General features: G+C 41.4%; 1 protein-coding gene across 2 annotated transcripts in view; it reads right to left on the bottom strand.

The window, feature by feature from the left end:
- Positions 1-1,425: 1,425 nt before the first annotated feature.
- The window catches only part of aldh1a2 (aldehyde dehydrogenase 1 family, member A2), a 30,905-nt gene continuing 11,704 nt past the window's right edge, over positions 1,426-20,626 (bottom strand). For both annotated transcript variants that reach the window (XM_083997621.1, XM_083997620.1), the window contains exons 2-13: positions 15,138-15,242; positions 14,444-14,584; positions 13,883-14,012; positions 12,073-12,134; positions 11,241-11,369; positions 9,727-9,840; positions 6,031-6,133; positions 5,204-5,388; positions 4,884-5,048; positions 4,106-4,263; positions 2,686-2,760; positions 1,426-2,421 (exon numbers count right to left, since the gene is read on the bottom strand). In XM_083997621.1, coding sequence (XP_083853747.1) covers positions 2,349-2,421; positions 2,686-2,760; positions 4,106-4,263; positions 4,884-5,048; positions 5,204-5,388; positions 6,031-6,133; positions 9,727-9,840; positions 11,241-11,369; positions 12,073-12,134; positions 13,883-14,012; positions 14,444-14,518 — 1,269 coding nt within the window. In that variant the 5' untranslated portion in view covers positions 14,519-14,584; positions 15,138-15,242 and the 3' untranslated portion in view covers positions 1,426-2,348. The remainder of the gene's footprint in view (positions 2,422-2,685; positions 2,761-4,105; positions 4,264-4,883; positions 5,049-5,203; positions 5,389-6,030; positions 6,134-9,726; positions 9,841-11,240; positions 11,370-12,072; positions 12,135-13,882; positions 14,013-14,443; positions 14,585-15,137; positions 15,243-20,626) is intronic.

Genomic DNA, 20,626 nt, shown 5'->3' with positions numbered 1-20,626 from the left:
ACGCATGAAGATGCATGGTTGTGCTTTTTACTTAAGAGAGTGTGTGTCCATAGTCTGCGCTTGACGTTCCCTGTTGTGTTAACAGAGTGCCGCAATAAGGAGATCACTTTTTCATCCTCTCTCTTTGAAAAGGCTGTAGATACCAACTGGGAAGGGAATTGTGGGAAAATGTACCCTGATAATTTAAAAGCTGATTGCCAAACAAAGACTCTGGTGCAATTTCCTCACATCTGTTCAGCTCCAAAAAAAAAAAAAAAAAGAGCAGCAACACCCCCAGACTCATATTAATGTTGATTTAGCCCCTCTCAGGTGTCCTCATGTCTCTTTGAATATGTCAGAGAATAATGCAACTGTGTGTGATTATTGCTCAAAACCACATGATCGCTTGAACTTTTTAACCTTGTTTATCTTTTTTTTGTCAATAAAACTTTGTGTGTTTCATTGTATTATCCAAACTCACATTTTAAACAAATCCTTACATTGATATTCATTATGAAATACGTCTTAATACATTTGTCAGCTCCAGTTTCAGGACTATGGTATAAATACAAATTACAAATATTTATATTTATCCCTTAATTCACATTATTTACATGCACTGTCTTTAATTCATCCACTCTTTTCTTATTTTTTGTTGGTTGACTTTCCTCAGTGGCTCTTTAAAAAAGCTTAATTAGGCATCAGGACAGTTAAGTAGCAAGACTTCAGGTCACACATACAAATGTTATAAGTTGTTATTAAGCAACTTCTGACCTCATCGTGACCTGGATTGTGACCACTATAGAGGAAGCTCTGTATAACTGTAGTAAAGAGGGGATGTAGTAAAATGTATGAACTACAAACGACTCTTCTCTCCAGGGCCGTGCGCCCTCTCCCACTGGTGCGTTGTGTTGGACGCCAGATACATATGATGTAACATCAATCCATGTGAACTTGTGATGTGTTTGTCTTGCTTCACTGATAAAATAAATAAATAAATAACCTTTGACCTTGGAAGCTGCTCATCTCATCCCGCCCTCCTCTGACGGTCATGAACCTCTCATCTTGATGAGTTGTCAGTGGGAAGTTCGCAGACACTGATGAGCAGAAACATGAATCAACACGGAAAATGAATATGTGTCTGAAATGATCTTATCTGCTACGTTTGTGATTGATTTCCTGAATTTATTCTGTTTCATCACAGTTTCCACCTCCATGTAATTGTAACTATGTATCTCTAGTGAAGCTAACATCATGAACAACACCAGGACCTAGAATTTATGAATGTTTTTGTACGAGAATGTGTTTCAATACAATCATCTCTTATGATCGGTTAATTTTCATGACCTTTTTATATACAAGTTATTAAAATATTGAGGTGTTTGATCCACATTTACAGTATAAGTCTTGAGTCCTAATGATGTAGAGAACACTCAGACAAAAACATGTTTTCCAGGAAAAAGTTTTTACTGAAAAAAACTATGGTCATTTTATAATTTTATAGCATATGATTGTATAAACATAAACATAGATGGACATCAATGAAAATCAGTTACATAATGTTTAAAATACATCTACTCCTCTTTTAGCAGGTGAGAGTAAAATGCTTTTAAGAGGTTAAAATCTTTCACGTTTACATCAGTCAAAGGTTGACATACAGTGTTAAGTCATATGAGCTAAAATATAAACAAAGACAATTAGAAATCAATTTTTTAATTCTGAATTAACATTTCATCCATTCATATCTGAGGCTGACGACATCAGTGGTCTTGAATGAGCTGACATGCTTGAATAAATTCTACCAAGACAATGACACATGAGGTGTTTTGATGAACATGAACCGCACAGTACAAAGAAAAACTGCCTCCCAACACATGACAAGTTGCTAGTAAAGGGTTGATTGCAAGTGCGGCGACTGAGTCTCTGAGCATCCAGCATCGGGTGGGAGTGAGGATCGGGGGTGTAGCGGCTGGGGAGAAGGGGGAGAGGGGGTTGTTACTGGGGTTCGCAGTCAGAGGAGCCTCCCCCATCGTCTCTGTGAGTGCTTTAGTGTAGTTAGTGGAGGAGGTGGTTCAGTGGTCGTCGGTTAGACTACTAGAGACAGTCCACGAGATTCAAGGAGAGAGCGCCGGACAGGGATCAGCGGACTGTCCGTGACACGAGCAAAGGCGGAGCTGGTGGAGGGGACTGAGAGGGCAGCGAGTGGTGGTCACAGCCTGTAGTTACCATGCAGATAACTAATTTGGGGGGTGGTTAATGTGGTTCGCCAACTGTGGGATGGACCGACAAGAGGCTGAGGCTGAGGCTGGGGGTCAGTGATGATGAGGAAGACGCTACCTCCTCCTCCCGCGTGAGAAAGTGTGGCTGCCTTAAGAGTTCTTGGCGACCATCTTCATCGTGATGGTCTTCACTTCTGAGTACTCCTTCAAGCCGCTTTCTCCCCTGAAAACAGACGACAGGAAATAGTGACGACGCTGCTCATATTTTGTTTTAAACTATCATATTCTGACAGCAACATTGAAATATAGTGGAGACACTGGTCAGGGGCCCTAGGGGGGGGAGACTTGTTGCAATATCCTGTTAGATAAGGATTTATGTCATGTTAGGCAATTTGGGAAAGTAGGTTTTCAAAACAAAAAGTCAGGATTAGTAATACTGTGGTTAATTTGTGTATATTCAGTGGGCAGTCAACCAAGTCATACTCACAATTCACGCCCATTGCCAGACATTTTATATCCTCCAAATGGACACTGTGTGCTCAGAGCGTTGAAGCAGTTTATCCTGCGAAAACACACAAAACATTGATCACCTCTGTGACGATTTGTCCAAAGCAGTAGCATCTAGAAAAAAACTGAGTTAATAACACATTTCCATATTTTCTGCTACTTTTTTGAAACCCTTCTGGATTGTCAATATCAAACAGATGGTGATTTGATTTTTCTAACAGCAGCTGCCTGGGAATAAAACAGAGACCGAAAGAAGAAATACAAATGTTTGAGATGAGTAAAAAAAAAACAAGGTGAAGACAGTTTGTGTTTTTTAGAATTGAGAAAGTCGCCGGGAGACGTGTGACTGACCGTCCAAAAATCCCCTCATGGTTCGGCTTTAACAGTCAGTGACCCAGATTATGAATTAGACCCTATTTTAAAAGCTGGAGGAGCTCTGACTGATCAGTGTTTGGGAAAATGAACTTGAAAAGTAAACTAAATGTAAGTCTCTGCATCCACTAAGAGCAAATCTTGAATTATGTATATCCTATTCTAAAAGCTTTTGATGGAAAGCTGATGAGTGTCATGGGAACAAAGTTATGACAAAATATTAAATGAAAAACTGAAACAAGTTCCTCACGACATCACCAAAATCAACAGACAGTAAAAAAAAAAAAAAGACACATCTATGAGATCAGGGGGGAAACTGGAGACACAGCTGGTTGTCTGTGGTCAATCCCACATGACTTACTACATTAGGAGAAGCGGTGATTGTGGCCGGCATTAGTGGTGAGGAAATGTTGCTTGGAATAGGCAGGATTAGTTGAAGAAGAAAAGAGGAAGAGGAAGAAAGTTTTCTGTTGAAAAAGGAAAAAAGAAAAAAAAAAGTTCCCCAACAGAGGAGGAAGAGTGGGAGGAGGAGGAGGAGGAGGATGGAGACGGGGTGGCATGAAGGATGAGGGTAGAGAAATGTTTTCTGAGCTAGCGGAGGATTGCAGTCAAGTATGACAAGTTGTGAAAATTTCTTGGCAGGTCCCGTATGTTAGCTATACTTCTACCCTGCTCATAACCATCTGCAGCTAATTACAACGAGAAACAAAACAATCTTAGGTGAAATCAAGAAGTAACATTTTATGACCATTTCATTTATTCTGATTATAAAATTAGGGTGTCAGTTTACATTTACAGTTTATGTTTTTACGCTGTTGTCTTGCACTGGCACATTACTTCTGATATTTTTACATCTTGAATGTCTGAGTTGATGGAAAAAAAAGGGAAGGAAAACATTTCTTTGTGGCTTGTGTAATGATAGTAACGTGGCATTTTGCCAGTTTATGGTTTCTAGATGCCTGAATAACTTCCCACATGAAAAATATTCCTGATTGCAGCTACGGGGAGAGACGGCGGATGAAGCTTACCAGACAGTGCCGGCTTGCATGGCTGTGGAGATGGTCATGGCTTTGTTGATGTCGTTGGTGAAAACGGCCGCAACCAGACCATAATCTGTGTTGTTGGCTCTTTCTATCACTTCCTCGATAGTTTTGAACTTCATGATCTGCTGGACTGGTCCAAAAATCTGTAAACAGGCGATACAATACACAGGTTCATTAGTAACGCCACATGTTCTCATTTACTTGTCTCATATCTGTTATAGTTACACATTAGTGGTCATAAACAAAGAGGTGTGAAAGGTTACGGATACAGTTCAGTACAGTCACGAGTTTACTTTATCAACTTATATTTCCACTATGTATATCAGAGCCAATTAGTCTACTTTTTTTGTAATTGACAGCTTTAGTAACTAATGACTCAGAATAGGCAGAATACAAGATAAACACATGAATCATCAGGCATGTTTATAGATTTATTAACCCAGTAGATTATAAAGTGGTTGAAATTCACTCTCCTTCAACCAGTTACAACATGAAATTCTGTTTTCATGGCATCAATAATAAGATTACATATAAAATGACATGTGACTCTCTGAAAGGGGAGAATCTGCATGATAAGTACTTTTACTTTTATAACTTTCGTACTTAGACTTAATTAAAGTCAAAGTACTGACATGAATGCAGTGTTTTTAGTGTGTGGTATTACTACTTTTATTTAAAGAACTTCCTTCACTACTGATTCACCCACAGATATACTGTATGTGCATTAGTTGTGTTGGTGAAAGCTTCCTCTTTATCACCGTACCTCCTCTCTGGCGATGCGCATGTCATCCCCCACATTAGAGAAAACAGTGGGTTCAATGTAGAACCCTTTCAAGCCCAAAGCTTTGCCGCCGCACTCCAGCTTGGCTCCTTCGCTGATGCCGCTCTGGATGAACTCCAGCACACGATTCTGCTGCTCCCGACTGATCTGTGGAGGTGGAGGACAGAAAAGGATGCAGAAAGAGGAGAAAGAAGGACATTAAGTATGTGAGATAAAATGATAGAAGGACAAAGAAACCACTGCTTGAAAGTTAAAATCAGTCTGTAGCTTGATGAGGTGGCCGATGCGTTGTGCTCACTCACCTGTGGACCCTGCTCAGTAGTGGGATCGAAGGGGCTGCCGACTATCCTCCTCTTGGCTCTCTCCACGCTCCTCCGGACAAACTCGTCATATATGGGCTCCTCCACATAGATGCGAGAGCCCGCTGTGCAGCACTGGCCTGCGTTGAAAAACACACCCTGGTGGGCCTGTTCTACAGCCAAATCCACTGGGGGAAAAAAACAAAAAAATTGGGATTATTGCAGATAAAATAACTTAATTATCTTTTTTAAAACTGCCTCAAGATTTTGATTCTTGAAAGTGAACTTATGTAGAAGCTAATGTTAACATAAGCTACATACATATAAAAACTTTATCTTGTTAAAAAAAAAAAAAAAAAGAAGCTTTGTATGCAGGATATTGTTACAAAATTTGCCCCAATATTTATTGGAGGTATCCTGTGCAAATCTGATACCTGACACCTGAGAGACAGGACCCTGCTGTTGTCCATGAAGGGTTAACACACCCCTGTGATTTATGGGTCTCGGCTGAAGCACCCGACTGAGTCAGGGTCCATTCTCCTGATTTACAGGCCTTGGGGAGCCCCTCTCACGGCTGCTGAAAGCATTTGAAAGCCTCAGCACCCCCAGTTTGGTGAGCCATATAGACTTTATATGAAAGCCATCCATCCACAGGTTTTCATAGCACTACAAAACCTTTGAGCATTTTAGGATACTCAGCCCATGTGTGTTTATCCACAGACCGAAGGGCCTGAGAATGGGGATGTATAACTAAACAAAACAGGGATAGTGGTGGAGCAGCTGGTGAGGGTGACACAGGCAAAAAAACAGAGCGATGAATAAAAACTTACTATCAGCATCTGCAAATATGATGTTGGGATTCTTTCCTCCCAGCTCCAGCGTCACTCTCTTCAGGTTACTCTTCCCAGCTGCTTCTTGGATCAGCTTGCCGACCTAGCGGAGGAAACAGATCTGAGGTTTACTCACAGTGATGCAGGCCTGCAGCCAGATCAGTAAATCAGCTGGAGCCATTAAACAGCTTAAAAGAGGTTGGTTAGCTCCAAACAGGGAATGCACCGGTAGGCCAGCTGAAACATGAGTTCTGCAAACACACAGAATGAATATCTATTTCAGGTTTTTGGAAACAGCAACAGGAAAATAAAATTATGTTTTAGCTGGGAACAGCATCTGATGTCTAATGGAGGGCAGGAAGGAGCAACCACAAGGTGTGTGGGTGGTGTCCTGTGATCTGACTGACAGACAGACAGAGAGGGAGAGGGAGAGGGGGCTGCCGGCCCGTCGGTATGGAGGACGATAAAGTCAAAGCTTCAGCCTCTCGTCTACAAATCATGTGTTTCGTTCCGCAGACGTCTTCAAATACCTGCTCTACAGTTTCAGATTTTATGATGATGATTCTCTTCTTTTGAAAGATGTATTTTGTTATCCTGATGACAATGATGACATGATGACAAACGATCATTTTAAATGTATGTGTGTTATGTTAACTGGCGATATAACTCGAGCAAGTTTCATGAGTCTGTGGAAACCAATAGATGGTTGAAGCAGTTCACAAAATACACACAGTTAAGTAGACATAAATTGAAATAGTTCGATTTAAATCTATTTCAAAATAAAGAGCTAAGAGACAGACGAGATGTGATCAGTATTTGAAGTCATGGTTGTAGGAGTCATGTGGCCATTATATTAAAAGACAAGAACATATTAATACATTATACTTTATATTGAGCTGCTCTCTCAAATCGAATCGACCACTAATCGATCGGGAGCTTGGTGGTTTGATTCCCAGCTGCATTTTAAAATGACTCTGCGGCAACATACTGAGCCCAAACTGTCCCCAATGTATCAACAGTGAGTAAGAGAGTGTGTGTGTGGTAGAAAAGGAATGAATGCATGTGTGGGAGTGAGTGAGTGTGGCTTGAAGTGTAAAAAGTGTTTGATAAGACTAAGAAAGTGGCGTGTGAGTGGAGTCCACCTACTTATTACTAACACTTTCCTGCGTTTGTGGAAGTTTCAAGAGTCAATATTATGACAATGAGAGATTTCAGTCACACATTGTGATAGTTTTGTTAAAACCGCACAGGAAATAAACAACATTATTTCCCCCGCTGGAAATTTCTGGAAACATGATTTTGGGACAGAGTGAAATTAATCAGCTGCTTTATCTGATATTTTTTGCAGTGTCTTGAGATCTTGACTCAAGAGATAACAAGTCTGAGAAACCCCATACACACACCTCCCTCACAACCCTACACCCTAAACAAGCATTCATCTTCCTGTTACTCATACAGCCTGTTTTATTTTCCGAGAGAACTGACAGGATAAAGTGGAAAAATACCCTCTCGGTGCCTTAACAAGGGGGGGAGAGAAAAAAATCCCATTGAAGCACATGGAAAAGACTCATCTTCAAGTTACCAAGATATAATAGAAAACAACAGAAGAGAGCAGAATCAACTGACTGCTGTGCTGTGGCTTGTACCGAAGCTGTATAAAAACAACACAGCACTTGGCTTGGCTTCATTGTTTCTGATGTGTTTTTGTCTGTCTTTGATCAGAAACACAAAGCGGCTGGCTAAAGGGGGAGTTAGCGTGTGTTTATTCAGGGGTAAAGGAAACACGCTGGGCTGCCAGACTCCTCCATGTGGAGTCACAGTCACATGTGAATGAGTACGAAGATGAGCTGTTGGTCCTTTAAAATCCACCTGTAGCTGCGCCGCCACCACCTTCCAGCCTGCGAGGAGATGCGGTGGCGGTGGTGGTGGTGGTGGTGGCTACTATCCCCCACCACTAGCTACTACAGCGCAGTGACTCACTGTCTGGGCATCAGCAGGCTCTTACAGCACTGGCTGATTCGCTCAGTAATTGACTCCAGATCACATGAAACAACAGGAAAACTAGTAAAAAAAAAAAAAAAAATGAAAGAAAGAAAGAAAGAAAAAGAAAAAGAAAAAAAAAAAAAAAAACTGGGCCACTCACAAAGGAAGTGTTCAATCAGGACGAGATGATAAAACAAAGAAGATGTTTGTGTTAGAAGGTGCACACACTGATTGGGTGTGTCTGTGTGGGCTTGTTGTACTATAGTTGTGGGCTCCAAAAACAAGCAGACCACTATACTTGTGGGGACCGACAGTTTTGTGGGGACCAAAATGCTGGAGTCGAGTTTAACTAGGTTGATGTCTTAGTTTTTTTTAAGAGTTAGGGTTGGACAATAGGTTGTGATAGTTAAGGTTTGGATAAGAAGCTGGGGAATATGTTGTGTAAATGACAGGTCCCGACCAACGATGTGTGTGTGTTTGAGCGATAGCGACAACTGGAAAATGTTTGTGTTACATTAAAGAGCCATTCATGGTTCAGATTTGTACAAGGACTTGGTCAATATTTGAGTCTAATAGCTTCCACGTTTTCTTATGTTTGTCAGGTCTTGTTGCCATGTTTAATGTTTTCATTTTAAAGTCTCAACAAAAGGCTGAAACCTTTAAGATGAAGTGGTTGTAATCAACGAACAAGACTAAGATTACAATCAAACCAAGACCAACATCAGAATCCTTGTGGTACAGCTGTAGCTGCTGAGTTCATTATTATATTAATTGATGTGTGTAACATATTAATGCCATTGAATCCGTTAACTCATGACATTTCACTGGAGTAAGTCGATAAAGATTCTTCGACCAGCTCAGGTATCATGGCTCAAAATCCTCTTCATTCACATAATGTCCTGTCCTTCTTTTTTTCCTCTCCATCTTTTCTATTTTTGCTTTCACTGCTGAGTCTGTTTGGCTCCTTATCAAGGCCAGTTGTCCATGATGTCTTTACCTGCGTGGGGTTATTGGAGGTCACACACACACACACTGTTCCTCCAACATGCCACCAGGGTCAAAACAGACATCTCCATAAACCACAGAGGCTGATCCAAATATAATATAAATCTGGCTCATTTACCGAAGATACATGTGAAATACAGTCTTGTCACATCAAAACATAAATTCTCCACTGGAATTGCTGTAAATGGTTTTACCAGAGAGGTTAGTTTGCAGTTAGATATAACAGATGTTTATAAATGATCTGCAGAAAAGGAATCTGCTGTCACTCTGGCTGTTACCTCCGGCCGGAGGAATGCATTTGGACCGCAACACCCCCGAGCGCTCAACACCTAACATGGTATACGTCCTTGATGATTTAGCTTTCCATTAACTGCCTCCCTGTTCTGCAAACTACAATGGTTTATCCTTTGTGTGTGTGAGAGGCAGTGTTTTCAGAGAGATGTCTTTGTATACTCTTGACAGCGCAAATATGTGCATGTGTGCGAGATAAAATCAGAGCCCCTCGACATGAGGAGTAATGACAGGGCACACAGCTTATGTAAGAGCCCATTTGTTTGTCATTTAGACTTCAATACAGGAACACAGCGTCCCCTAATTACGCAGCCTGCTCTTATGCTCTGCACATGTTGGTCACTGTGTCACTTGTGTTTGCTGACAAGAGCGAGTGGTACAGAGTGGTTTTTATCTTCACTTAGAGCACAAAAGTACCTCAGTCGATCCTGTGAAGGCCACTTTGTCAATGCCCATGTGCGAAGCAATCGCAGCTCCTGCCGTTGGCCCGAATCCTGGCAAAATATTGATGACTCCCGGTGGAAACCCGGCCTGTCAAAACAATATGAGAGGAAACAAGCTTTAGCGGAGATGACAGCAGAGCCAAGCAAAACCACAGGCAGTGTGGGGGAATCCGGACCCAACCCAACCTCCCTACCAGCAGAGAGTGGAGAACATCAAAAAGAAGAAGGCAACAGACAGATAGTCTCCAAAAAGGGGAGAAGCCAGAGAGGACAGGGAGGATGTGGACACTGAAATCTGCACTTGTATTAACTTTTCTCTATCATATTTATGTTGACTGTCGACCTGCACTGAAAACTCTGTGATGATTTATGTTATGTGCTTTGTGCATCAGTACTCTGTGGTTAAGTGTCAGCAAATTGATTTCTATAGCTATTTCTAAGATGTGAAAAATATGGATTTAAATATTTCAAAGCCACCTTTTCTTAAAGCACATCAACACTGAAATGCACATCTGTTCACACATCATTAAGTGCTAATGATGGCTGTCTTCAGCTCTGTGGTCCATTAAGTCTGTTGCTGATTTAAACTGCAATGTGCAGCTTCATATAAGCTGATATTAGTCTAATGTTGGCAGCATAAGAAAAACAGGAACAACGTCCCTTACTTCATCTTGGGACTGCGACTCCAAGCTGTTAGCTTGTTCAAAGCGCTAACCTTTAGCTCCTTTTGCTGTTGCGTTAGGTATGTGCAGTAATTCGTTACCAAGTGAAACCAGACACAAACAGTGCGTGGCTCCAATAATATGAGCTGAATTGATTATTATTGCTGCTGATATTTTATGTTGATCTAACTGCCAGCTATGGTGCAATGACATCCACTTTGCCATGTCTGTACTTCCTTTTATCACGTAGGCGATTCAGTGGAGTCACAATTTCCTGATATCTCAAATTCAGAATTCATTCGATTCAGACGCTGACTGGAAAGAGTTTCTGTGGCTTTTAATGACCTTTAAACGGGGAAGTGCAGTAGCTGAACTGACAGTGATGCTCGGTGATTCAGTGCACAAAAACAAAACGGTTATGACCTCTGTTGTTTTTATCTACTAATGAGAAATTTCAGCACCTCAACTGATATAATCAAAACTATGTACACGTTATAAACTCTAGTGTTGTTGGCTGGAGTTCATCTAAATGTGGAAACAAGGATTATGGACTCTGAGAAGATGCACCAGATAGACAAGTGACGCTTTATCAAACATCTGTTTTTTGTCACTTTGAGGTTACATTAACATTGCACTATCCAAAGGAAGTGTTGGCCAAATTCGTAGTGAACACTGTGTTCTTGGCTGAAACTGAGACTTGTAAGTGATTCTGATTCAGTTATTGGACTATTAATGTTGCTCAGCTCAAATAAAATAAAAAAAAATGTTGACAAAATGCCTTGGGAGCACATTTGCGGCGGTTGGCAAAAGCGATTGTGTCGTTTACCTCCTTGATGAGAGCGGCCATGTAGAGACAGGTGAGAGGCGTCTGCTCAGCAGGTTTCAGGACAACAGTGTTTCCACATGCGATCGCCGGGCCCAGCTTCCATGCTGTCATCATCAGAGGGAAGTTCCACTGTGCAGGACACACACACACACACACACACACACACACATGCCGGAAAAAGACATCATGCATCTGACTGACACACTGGGTGGTCACAAGTCAAGCTCAATAAGTCATCGCTCTTAAGTCACTTACTCTCATTTTCACTCTGTCTAAACATAGTCAAGTGAGAAAATGTTCTCGGCACTTGTACAGTATTTTCTCTTCCCACAGTATTCTGAGAAAGCTGGGAAATTGCAACACATGTGCAATAGACCCATATCACTGTACAACACACAGGCCTGTGTTATTTCTGCTTTACACAGGAGCCCATGGGGCTCAACACAGAACCGCACGCTTTCTGCACTCTTGCACAATCAACAGTGTCTCTTTCTCCTTGATCTTTTCCTCCTTTCTCACCATTCTCCTTTCCTCAAACCCACTACGTTAAATCCCCCCAGCTCAGTCCTCTGCCTCTCACTTCTCGTTCCCTATTACTCAAACTCACTGGCACAGTCATTTTGGGGGCTTACCAGCAGATTTACCCGAATAAACAGTGACTGTCAGGGAATTACTGGAAACTACAGCATGTAATGACAACAAACAGCCAAAACTAACAACGTACGATATCTCGGCAATTCACTGTTATCTGCTTCCTTCATTTTTTTTTTTCTTTTTCTTGCGTCCATTTATTTCCATCACACATGTCACATGTATGAAGGGTAATACTCACAGGGATAATTTGTCCACAAACTCCAATGGGCTCATATCTGGTAAATGTCAGATACTCTCCATCTGTGGGGGAACACACACACACACACACGCACACACACACACACACATACACACACACGCACACACACATACACACAATGCTTTTAAAAAAATGTCTTAAACACATGAAAAATGTCACCACCTGATACCCCCGGTGTTGTTGACTTGACATCTTAATTTGCAAGTGAATCCACGCGCTACATTCCTCGTTTCTTTACCCTGGTGAGAGATTACATTTCGTTTCGAGCCTCCAACAGCACAGGCATGTGTGTAACTGTTTTAGGTCATAGAGATGGGTGTTATGCTGGAAAGGTTTTCTCATTCCTCTTGCATTACTTGAATAAAGAGGAGGTACTTATTGAGGGTGTGCCATGCTTGTTCATCATCCACAAAAACAATTGATACTGAGAAATGTGTGTATAAATTTGTTACAACAGTCGCCAGCTGGTGAAACATTGCTTTATGTTGCTTTTGGACTTGAATGATCAATGTGGAAGACGAGCCAGATGAGCATGAAGTATGACAATGGGCCCACAGCTACATAAGTGGATAAAGTTCAGGTTAATACATAGCATGTCAACCTTTTTCCTTCAGTCCAAAGTGGATGTGGGATCTTTCAAAACTGTTATTGTTTGCAGGATGAAACTATAACCCTGTCAGACATGAGACCTTCAAGAGGAACTCAAGTATCTGCGAGGTTTGTTTGGAAGTATGACGTCTGCAGATGACTTATATTTCAATTTGGATCATGCAATGTAAACTACACCAAAATGTGTAGCCAAAGCTCCACATGAAGACACTCCCCATTCATTACTCACTGTGATACTATGATACTCATTTAACACCGTGGCTGTATCATAATGGGGGAGATGAATAGATGCCAGGGGGGTTGGTGATGACAGATGTGCTGCACCTCATCCTGACAGGTGAACAAATATGATGTACTGACTGTCGTACCTCACACAGGCAACAGGAATATCCCTGCTTATTTTCTCTTAACGTCTTACAAGAGGAATAACGCTAAAAACCAAAGCCCTGAGAAAAGGCTCAGCATGGTTGGTTTGGCAGCAGTGTGCAAAAGAAGCTTTTTAGAGGGACCATACAGTGGTATCAGGAGGTTTCCCATGTCCTCTTATCTCTCTTATTCCTTTTCCACCCCCAAATTCAGCCGCCTTAGAGCCGTGATGATCAATGTTAGTGTTTTGGATTGATTTCCAGTTTAATATCTTATGCAACTGGAGTATAGGTATGGTTTTTATACAAAACAATTTATCTCTTTCAACTAAATACGCCTTCAGTGCAATCTTAAAGCGGCTATGATCGATATCCTCAGATCTAAAAAGAGCAACTCATAGTGCTCTATTGATGATTATCTGACTCTGCAGGGTCTCTTTTTTTTTTTCTTTTTTTTTTTTTTAAATAATGCTAGTTATTGTATTACATCTTGTGACTATTGCTCTTTCCAGAAACAAAACGTCACACAAATGATAATTTGACAGCTTCTTTAGTTATGGAGGCTTTTTATGATTCTATGTTTACTGTCCTAATGAAAGGAGTTGTACAAATATGACATTATTATTAACTTGTAAATAAATGAACAGAAAGATAAATAAATGTAGACAAATAGATAAATGGTTTAAATAAATAATTAACTTTTGATTTGATACCCAGCTGTAATAATAATAAAAAAAATCTATGGCTTCTTAATGGATAAACAACCCCTCTGTTTCTCATCATCTGTTTCCCTGAGACGGCGTACCCAACCTTACCCATTGGGATGGAAGTGCCGTGGATCTTGTCTGCGTATCCAGCGAAGTATCTCAGCGTCTTTATGGTTCCTTGGAGGTCCACAAACAGGGTGGGCAGGAAGGGCTTCCCACTATTCAGTGACTCAATAGTCTGAAAAGAGACGGGGGGAAGATGTTTGAGAAATATGTGATATAACCTTGTGATCCTCACATAATTCCACGCTGCTCCAGCCTTAACACTCTCTCATGGGTGAAATGTGACACTGAGATAACACTAAACTTCAAATATAGCCCCTAAGTTACAGTTACACGCTCTCTTTAAGGAAAAGCATGTTTTTTTGTGTTTTCAAACACGGTGGTAACTCAAAATGTTTTGCAGAAGGTGTAAAAATGTATAATTACTGCAAAAACTAAGACAAATACAAACTATTTCATGCAGTTACAGTGCTGTTATAAACACATAGATAAATCAACAGGGTAAAAAACAAATCCCCTGGATTATGTCCATGGAATAAAAAGGTTTCAATTAAAGTTTACACTATTTAATTCAGAGTTATTTAATGCCATATTCAGTAAACTTACTGCTAGATAGACACTGTCTCTCTCCACCAGGTCGGCCAGTTTGGACAGCAGACGGCCTCTCTCAGACGCGTCCATCCTCCGCCACACGGAGCCCAGAGAAAAAGCGAGACGAGCCGCCTGCACTGCTTTATCCACATCAGCCTGGGAGAGAATAAGGAAATTATTAATTATTGAACCTCATCCAGTAGACAGGTGTGTTTTTACACTCCCTCACAACAGTAGCATACATGAATACATGAATATTTTTTTTCTGAACAAAGTTACAGTAACTAGAAAAGTGCAAGAACAAGTGCCAGTTCACCAAAAAACAATAAGAGCCCCATCTCATATTGTGCTTCAGTTTATCTTAATTCTTTAGAAACAGTTTACTTGTGTATAAAAAAACTAAAAACAAGATTTAAGTTGAGTAAAACTGAAACTAGATTTGCAAACTATGAAGCGATGTAGGAGGAAAATACTGCACTCCTTCCTCTGCTGCATTGATTTAATGGCTTCAGATAGATTTTGAATCCAAAACATACAAGAAAGAACCACTGTTGCTCTGAGGCGACCAACTACAACATCAAACTGCCATATATTACCGTATAAATAATAATCATCCGATAACACAATAATAAATATAAAGTAAAGTAATACTTTTTGAGTATGGATCGTTTATAATTGTGTCATTGTTACCTATGATGTGTGTATTTACCTTCTCTGCTTCTTGGACCTCACAGATCTGCTCTCCAGTGGCCGGGTTGTAGGCGGGGAAGACCTTCCCACTAACAGAGTCCTGCCACTCATTGTTGATGAAGATCTGCAGCAGAAGATGGCAAGCTTTAGTATTCAGTAATAAATAACCAGCTTTAAAGAGATTACAGGTCATGAATCTAGTTTCTTTACACGAATGAAACGCACAAATGGATTATTAAACCCTAACATATGCAAAGATTTGCAAACATGCTGAGCTCGAGCGGGGAGGTAGAGTAATGACTACCTTATTTTATTTTTAAATATTGATGTTATGTTAAGTAATCATTTCATTACACCATGTTGGCCGCGGTAACATGCCTGCTGCAGCTGAGGCTGTGAAACACTAACAGCCCCAGCACTTCCAGGCTCTTGTGTAAGGGATATGGGAGAATCTCTGGAAATCTGGACAGAGATTCCTGCCTGTCCAGCATTGCTCTCTGGGGAGTGCTCCACCATCCAGACAAAGGGGGTGGGTGGATGTAGGGGGTTGGTGGTGGGGGGGTGGGGGCAGATAAATCCCTATCAGACACCAGACCCCCACCCCTACCCCCACCACCACCACCACCACCACCCTCCCCATGCACACAGACACACGTTTCACAACATCACTGCTCGTTTACGAGATCATAAAACACGTGCCGCGCTTGGTTTCTGTGATGCGTTAAAGCAAGTCTTCCGTTAAACAACCGCCTGGGATTCCAAACAGGACACATTCGACATCTATTGAGACCTAAAAGAAAAACAAATGTTTACACAATCACAAACTGAGAATTATGTCAGCGGAGGACAAACAGAAATCCTTCATACCAGGCCGATGAAAAGAGGAACAAAATCCATGGTGTGATTTGAAATTTGCGACTATATCTTACGCAAGTTAAGTAAGTAAAAAAAAAAAAAAATTTCCTTTCTTACTGACATGTTTAGATCCATTAGGCAGACTACTCACACACTGTTTTTAATGGCTGTCAGTCTGTCTGATAAATAGAGTGCAAGGAGAACATCTGCTGGCACAAATCCCTCTGTGTATACATATGCTCTTACCGTCCTTCTACTTTAGAGGAGCTCAGATGCACTGAGAGCAAACCTGAGAGCAGGGTTCAAGTATCCCACTGGCCTAAGCCTCCCTAAACTCTCCAACATGTTTACCTCCATAAACGCTGAGCTTTAAGTACTATTTAATTGGCTGTAAACTGTTAGCCGTGTTTACTTTTGAGCTGGTATAAAATGCCAGGGAGTCTAAAAAACTGTTGGGAGTCACAGCAAACACATGACTCCGCCTGCCTTCGCCTCCTCCTTCGCCTCCTCCTTCGCCTCCTCCTCCTCCTCCTCCTCATTCCCACGGCTCCCGAGCTCATAATGTGGACTCTGCATATGAATAACTCACATGCAAGACGTTTAAGGTGTTCAGTATCTGTGTGTACCACCCAGCAGAACCATACGTTAGCAGACTCATTCCTTTGTAGTGGTCACACACCTAAACACACACACACACTCACGTAGAGACAGACACAGGCCAGAGTGGCTTCTCTCTGCACCAGCCCGGTATTCTCAGGCGCCTTCCATCAGAGGCCACCTTTAATCTGCCGCTCATTAAGAGCACTTCATAAAATTGTCAGTAACGATAAGGAGCAGAGGGCCAGCTACAAAAACAGAAAGTCCTGTAGAGCACTGAATTAGCTTTTAAATTTATAGGGGCCACTGAAGTGGGGCGCCCTAAATCAGAGGAGCCCCCTGACAGCCTCAACAGTCCAAGCAAGAATGCAGACCATGGGTAGCTTTATGCATGGCGTAACCCCTCTCACAAGACGCTGCTAAAGGAGAACGGATGAAGCACGAGAACAGTGGAGCAGGCCGCCACCTAAATCACGGCCAGAAAAGGACAACTGTCAGCCGCCGTTTGGCTCGGCCCTCTCTCTGGGCTCGGACTGGTGTTAGACTTTTGTCTCGTTCCATTGAGAGACTTGATTAAGATGACAGGCCCGAGCTGTAAATCAACTCTCAAGGTTTCTTAAAATTGCTTTTTAGGATCATTTGGACGAGGGGCAAAGAACACAGGAATGAAAAAACAAGTGCAAGAGTGCACATTTTCAAATGACAAATAGTGTTTTCTTTCCCATTCCCAGTGGGGTTGTTATTATCACTTCACATGACGGTTTCATGTTTTTAAAAATCTGCACCACCAAGTGTTTCCTCGGAAATAACTTGAGGATGGTGACAACAACTTTTTGCGATGAAGCCAGTTTAAACATTTTGCACAATGCTAGGTTCATTTTTAAAAAGCATTAAAACTGACAACACGCTCTAATATGTGATGCCTGACATGTATAACGAGGAGGCCTGATGTGGATGAGAGCAAAGCAGTGAGCGTATAGGTCAGGACTTTGTGCGTGGGCCACAGGGCAGCTGCAAACATTTAGCAACTCCCATACTTTTCTTTTCAAAAGCTGTCAATCACATCATCCACAGACAAGCCCGGCCATGGGGATAATGAAACGATGACACATGGAGTAAACAAACACGGTTTTAAGTTTGTTTGTCGGATGCAAGTCGCTGCCCTTTTTGCTAATTTGGTCAAAAACTTTAAAGACTCTAAATGAAAACAATTAGTTCACCTTGTCGCAGAAGGATGTTAAAGTTAAAAAAAAAAAAAAAATGATGTGTGTGTGTGTTTGTGTGTGTGTGTGAGAATTCATTTTTTTAGCAGTGAACTGTAATGGGAAGTAAGAAAGGCCAAAATAGTTTCTGCAGCCAACAAAACATCTGTTTGGCTCTTTGCTTCTTCTCACAGCTCAGATGCTAAAGGCTGAAGGAATATGTAATGCTCCTTGGTTCTTGTCTGTGTTTTTTTGTGTTGTTTTTAAAGCAGGGAGAATAAGAGGAGGGGGGGTTGATGAGAGGTGGAGTGGGTAAGTGTGTGTGTGAGGGTTTAAATATATATATATATTTATATGTGAGTGTGTTTATCCGCAAGGCGCCAAGATTCCACAGCCACACGAATCCTAGCCGGGCACCTGCAACGCTCGTCTGCGCAGGAAGTTTCATATCCTCCTCTATCACAGGACCTCGATTTCCTTTCTGTTCCTGGATGGCTTTCAAAAAGTCTTATAATTACTACTGTTACAAGTGAGTGGAGAGCATGTGAAAGTGGAGACCAGCTGGTGTTTTTTTCTCCTACTCCTCTCCACATGTCTGACACCGTGGAGCCCTCATGTTTTTCACTCACACACCCACAGACAATGCCACCCAGCGCTCCCGGGTTTTGGCGAGGGCGACCTGGCTGTCACTGACTGGCAAACGTCTTTGTCTGGTCGGTGTGTGTGTGTGTGTGTGTGTGCAGGCAAGTGGTTAAAAGTCGCTCATCCCGACCAAGGAGTTATGTGAGAAACATTAATTTGACATAAGGCTGTAATTACAAATATTTTCTTATTCAATTTTTCAGTTGATTCAGAAATTTAATACACTTCCCCGCAGTAGCAGACTGTGCACATCACTGCAGCACCACACACTTCACATTTAAATCCTTCTTATAGGTGCATATGATGATAATTTCCTAATATATTTTGGAAAACTCTAAGAAGGAAATTAGATTTTACAGCTGAAAGCAATTCAAGAAAGTTTCTGGTCAGTTTCTTATCCTATAAATACATATATATCCAGCCAATAGTTACATTATTAATTCATCCAGTTAGCTAAATCAGTTTCCATTTCCAAATATCTGAGAGGGGAAAATTGCCATAACACAACAGGCGTAAATGTATCGCCTTTCAGACTTGATCTAAATATTTTCCCCTAGACAAAACATGTTATAATTTTTTCTACAAGCTTAGTGAAAAATAGAGGAAAACACAGAGGCGACATACACGCAGTCTAATTTTCATGCATCAACAATAAAGCTGACCTCTCCTCTCACTACTGGTGTTTTTCTTCCTCTAAACATCTGAGGTTCAATGAGTTTCCTGTGTATTCAACCGTTCTTTAAATCTCAGGTCAGGGAGAGGTTCAAAGAAACATTTTTCACGTAGTTTTCACTGAAAGGATCAGAGGACAAAAAGACAGAAAGTCGTTTTTTAAGAGAGATGTGACGTTTTCCTACAGACGAATAAACATCTAGAAGAAGACTTGTGTCTCTGCTGTGTCTGATGCTGCAGAGCGAGAGAGCCTCCGCCAGCAGATTTATGAAGCCAAGTGTTTTTCATAATGACACCATAAGGATTTACACGTTCCTTGTCAAGAGGGCTGCAGAGTGAAGGTATGGGAAGTTAACAGGGTAACCTCGCTGTCACTGCTCTTCCTTAAACAGTGATTAAGAGACAGGGGACACGATGTTGACGTGTCTACTAAGATGATAATTTACACTCGCTGCACAAGTAGGCATTTCACACCAATGGACATATTAATGGCAGTGCACACTTACCCTGTCACAATCAAAGAGATGTGTTTTAGAGAGTATATAGCCGTGTGTGTGTGTGTGTGTGCGCGCGAGAGAGTGAGAAACAGGGGATTGTGTAAGCAAAGACATAGAAGGGGGTGGAGGGGGTTCTCGCTGCGCTCGTTGTGATAAATCATTTAGTTGCACAGTATCCCCTAACTTTGGCTCTGTTTGATCTTGATCGCAGTAAGATGGTGGTTTTGAAGTGAAAAACTCCAGAGCTGCAGGTCAGGCTCTGGCGAGGCAGGGCCACTAACCCACACAGTGAGACAGGGTCATAATTTACACCCCAGTGGACAGCACCTAGCATTGGGGAGCCCCAAGCCTCCATCTGTACTATCTCAATCAGTGACAGACTGATGGAGCCTCTTATTCATCCAAAGTGAGTAGATGTCTCTCTGCATGGAGAAGAGCTCTACAAACACACACGGGTTTCTGCACAGGTTCCCATGTAGAAAGTGAATTAACGCCACAGTGAGCAAAGCAACAAAGAAAACTTACAACGGCTGATTAGATTAAAAGATGTGTAACTCTTAATTAACAAGGCCACTCATCCTGATCCTAGTTAGCTCTTTACACTGTTTTCTATCTCATTCCTGTATTAGTTCCACAAACACAGCAAATAAAACATATAAGTGAAAAATGCAGATTTTTTTTCTTATAAACCAACTACGCTCATTTGTTGAAGCTTGATAAAGGACAAGGACATGTTCACTCGCATAATTACCACACACACACAAAATAAAACCCTTTATAGAGTGCTCTTTCAAAGCAAAAACAACAAGGCCCTGCGTCTATTTCCACTCTTGTTAATTTTGTCCCACTGAGTGGCTGGTTTAACACCGAACAGTGTGAAAAACCACAGAGGTCGAAGGTATCACCCACTAAAAAAGCGTCAGGAAAAGTTCCTCCTTAATTATTCATAAATGAGAGTCTCTCCTCTCCACTTCACGCCACAATAAATAGCTATCATGGCAGTCTTATTTATGGCTTCCTCCGTGGTCCTATCAACCTTTAAA

The sequence above is a fragment of the Trachurus trachurus genome (assembly GCF_905171665.1).
Source record: "Trachurus trachurus genome assembly, chromosome: 3".
Classification (NCBI taxonomy): Eukaryota; Metazoa; Chordata; class Actinopteri; order Carangiformes; family Carangidae; genus Trachurus; species Trachurus trachurus.
The sequence above is the reverse complement of the archived record's forward strand: the minus strand, read 5'-3'. Positions and strand labels throughout refer to the sequence as shown.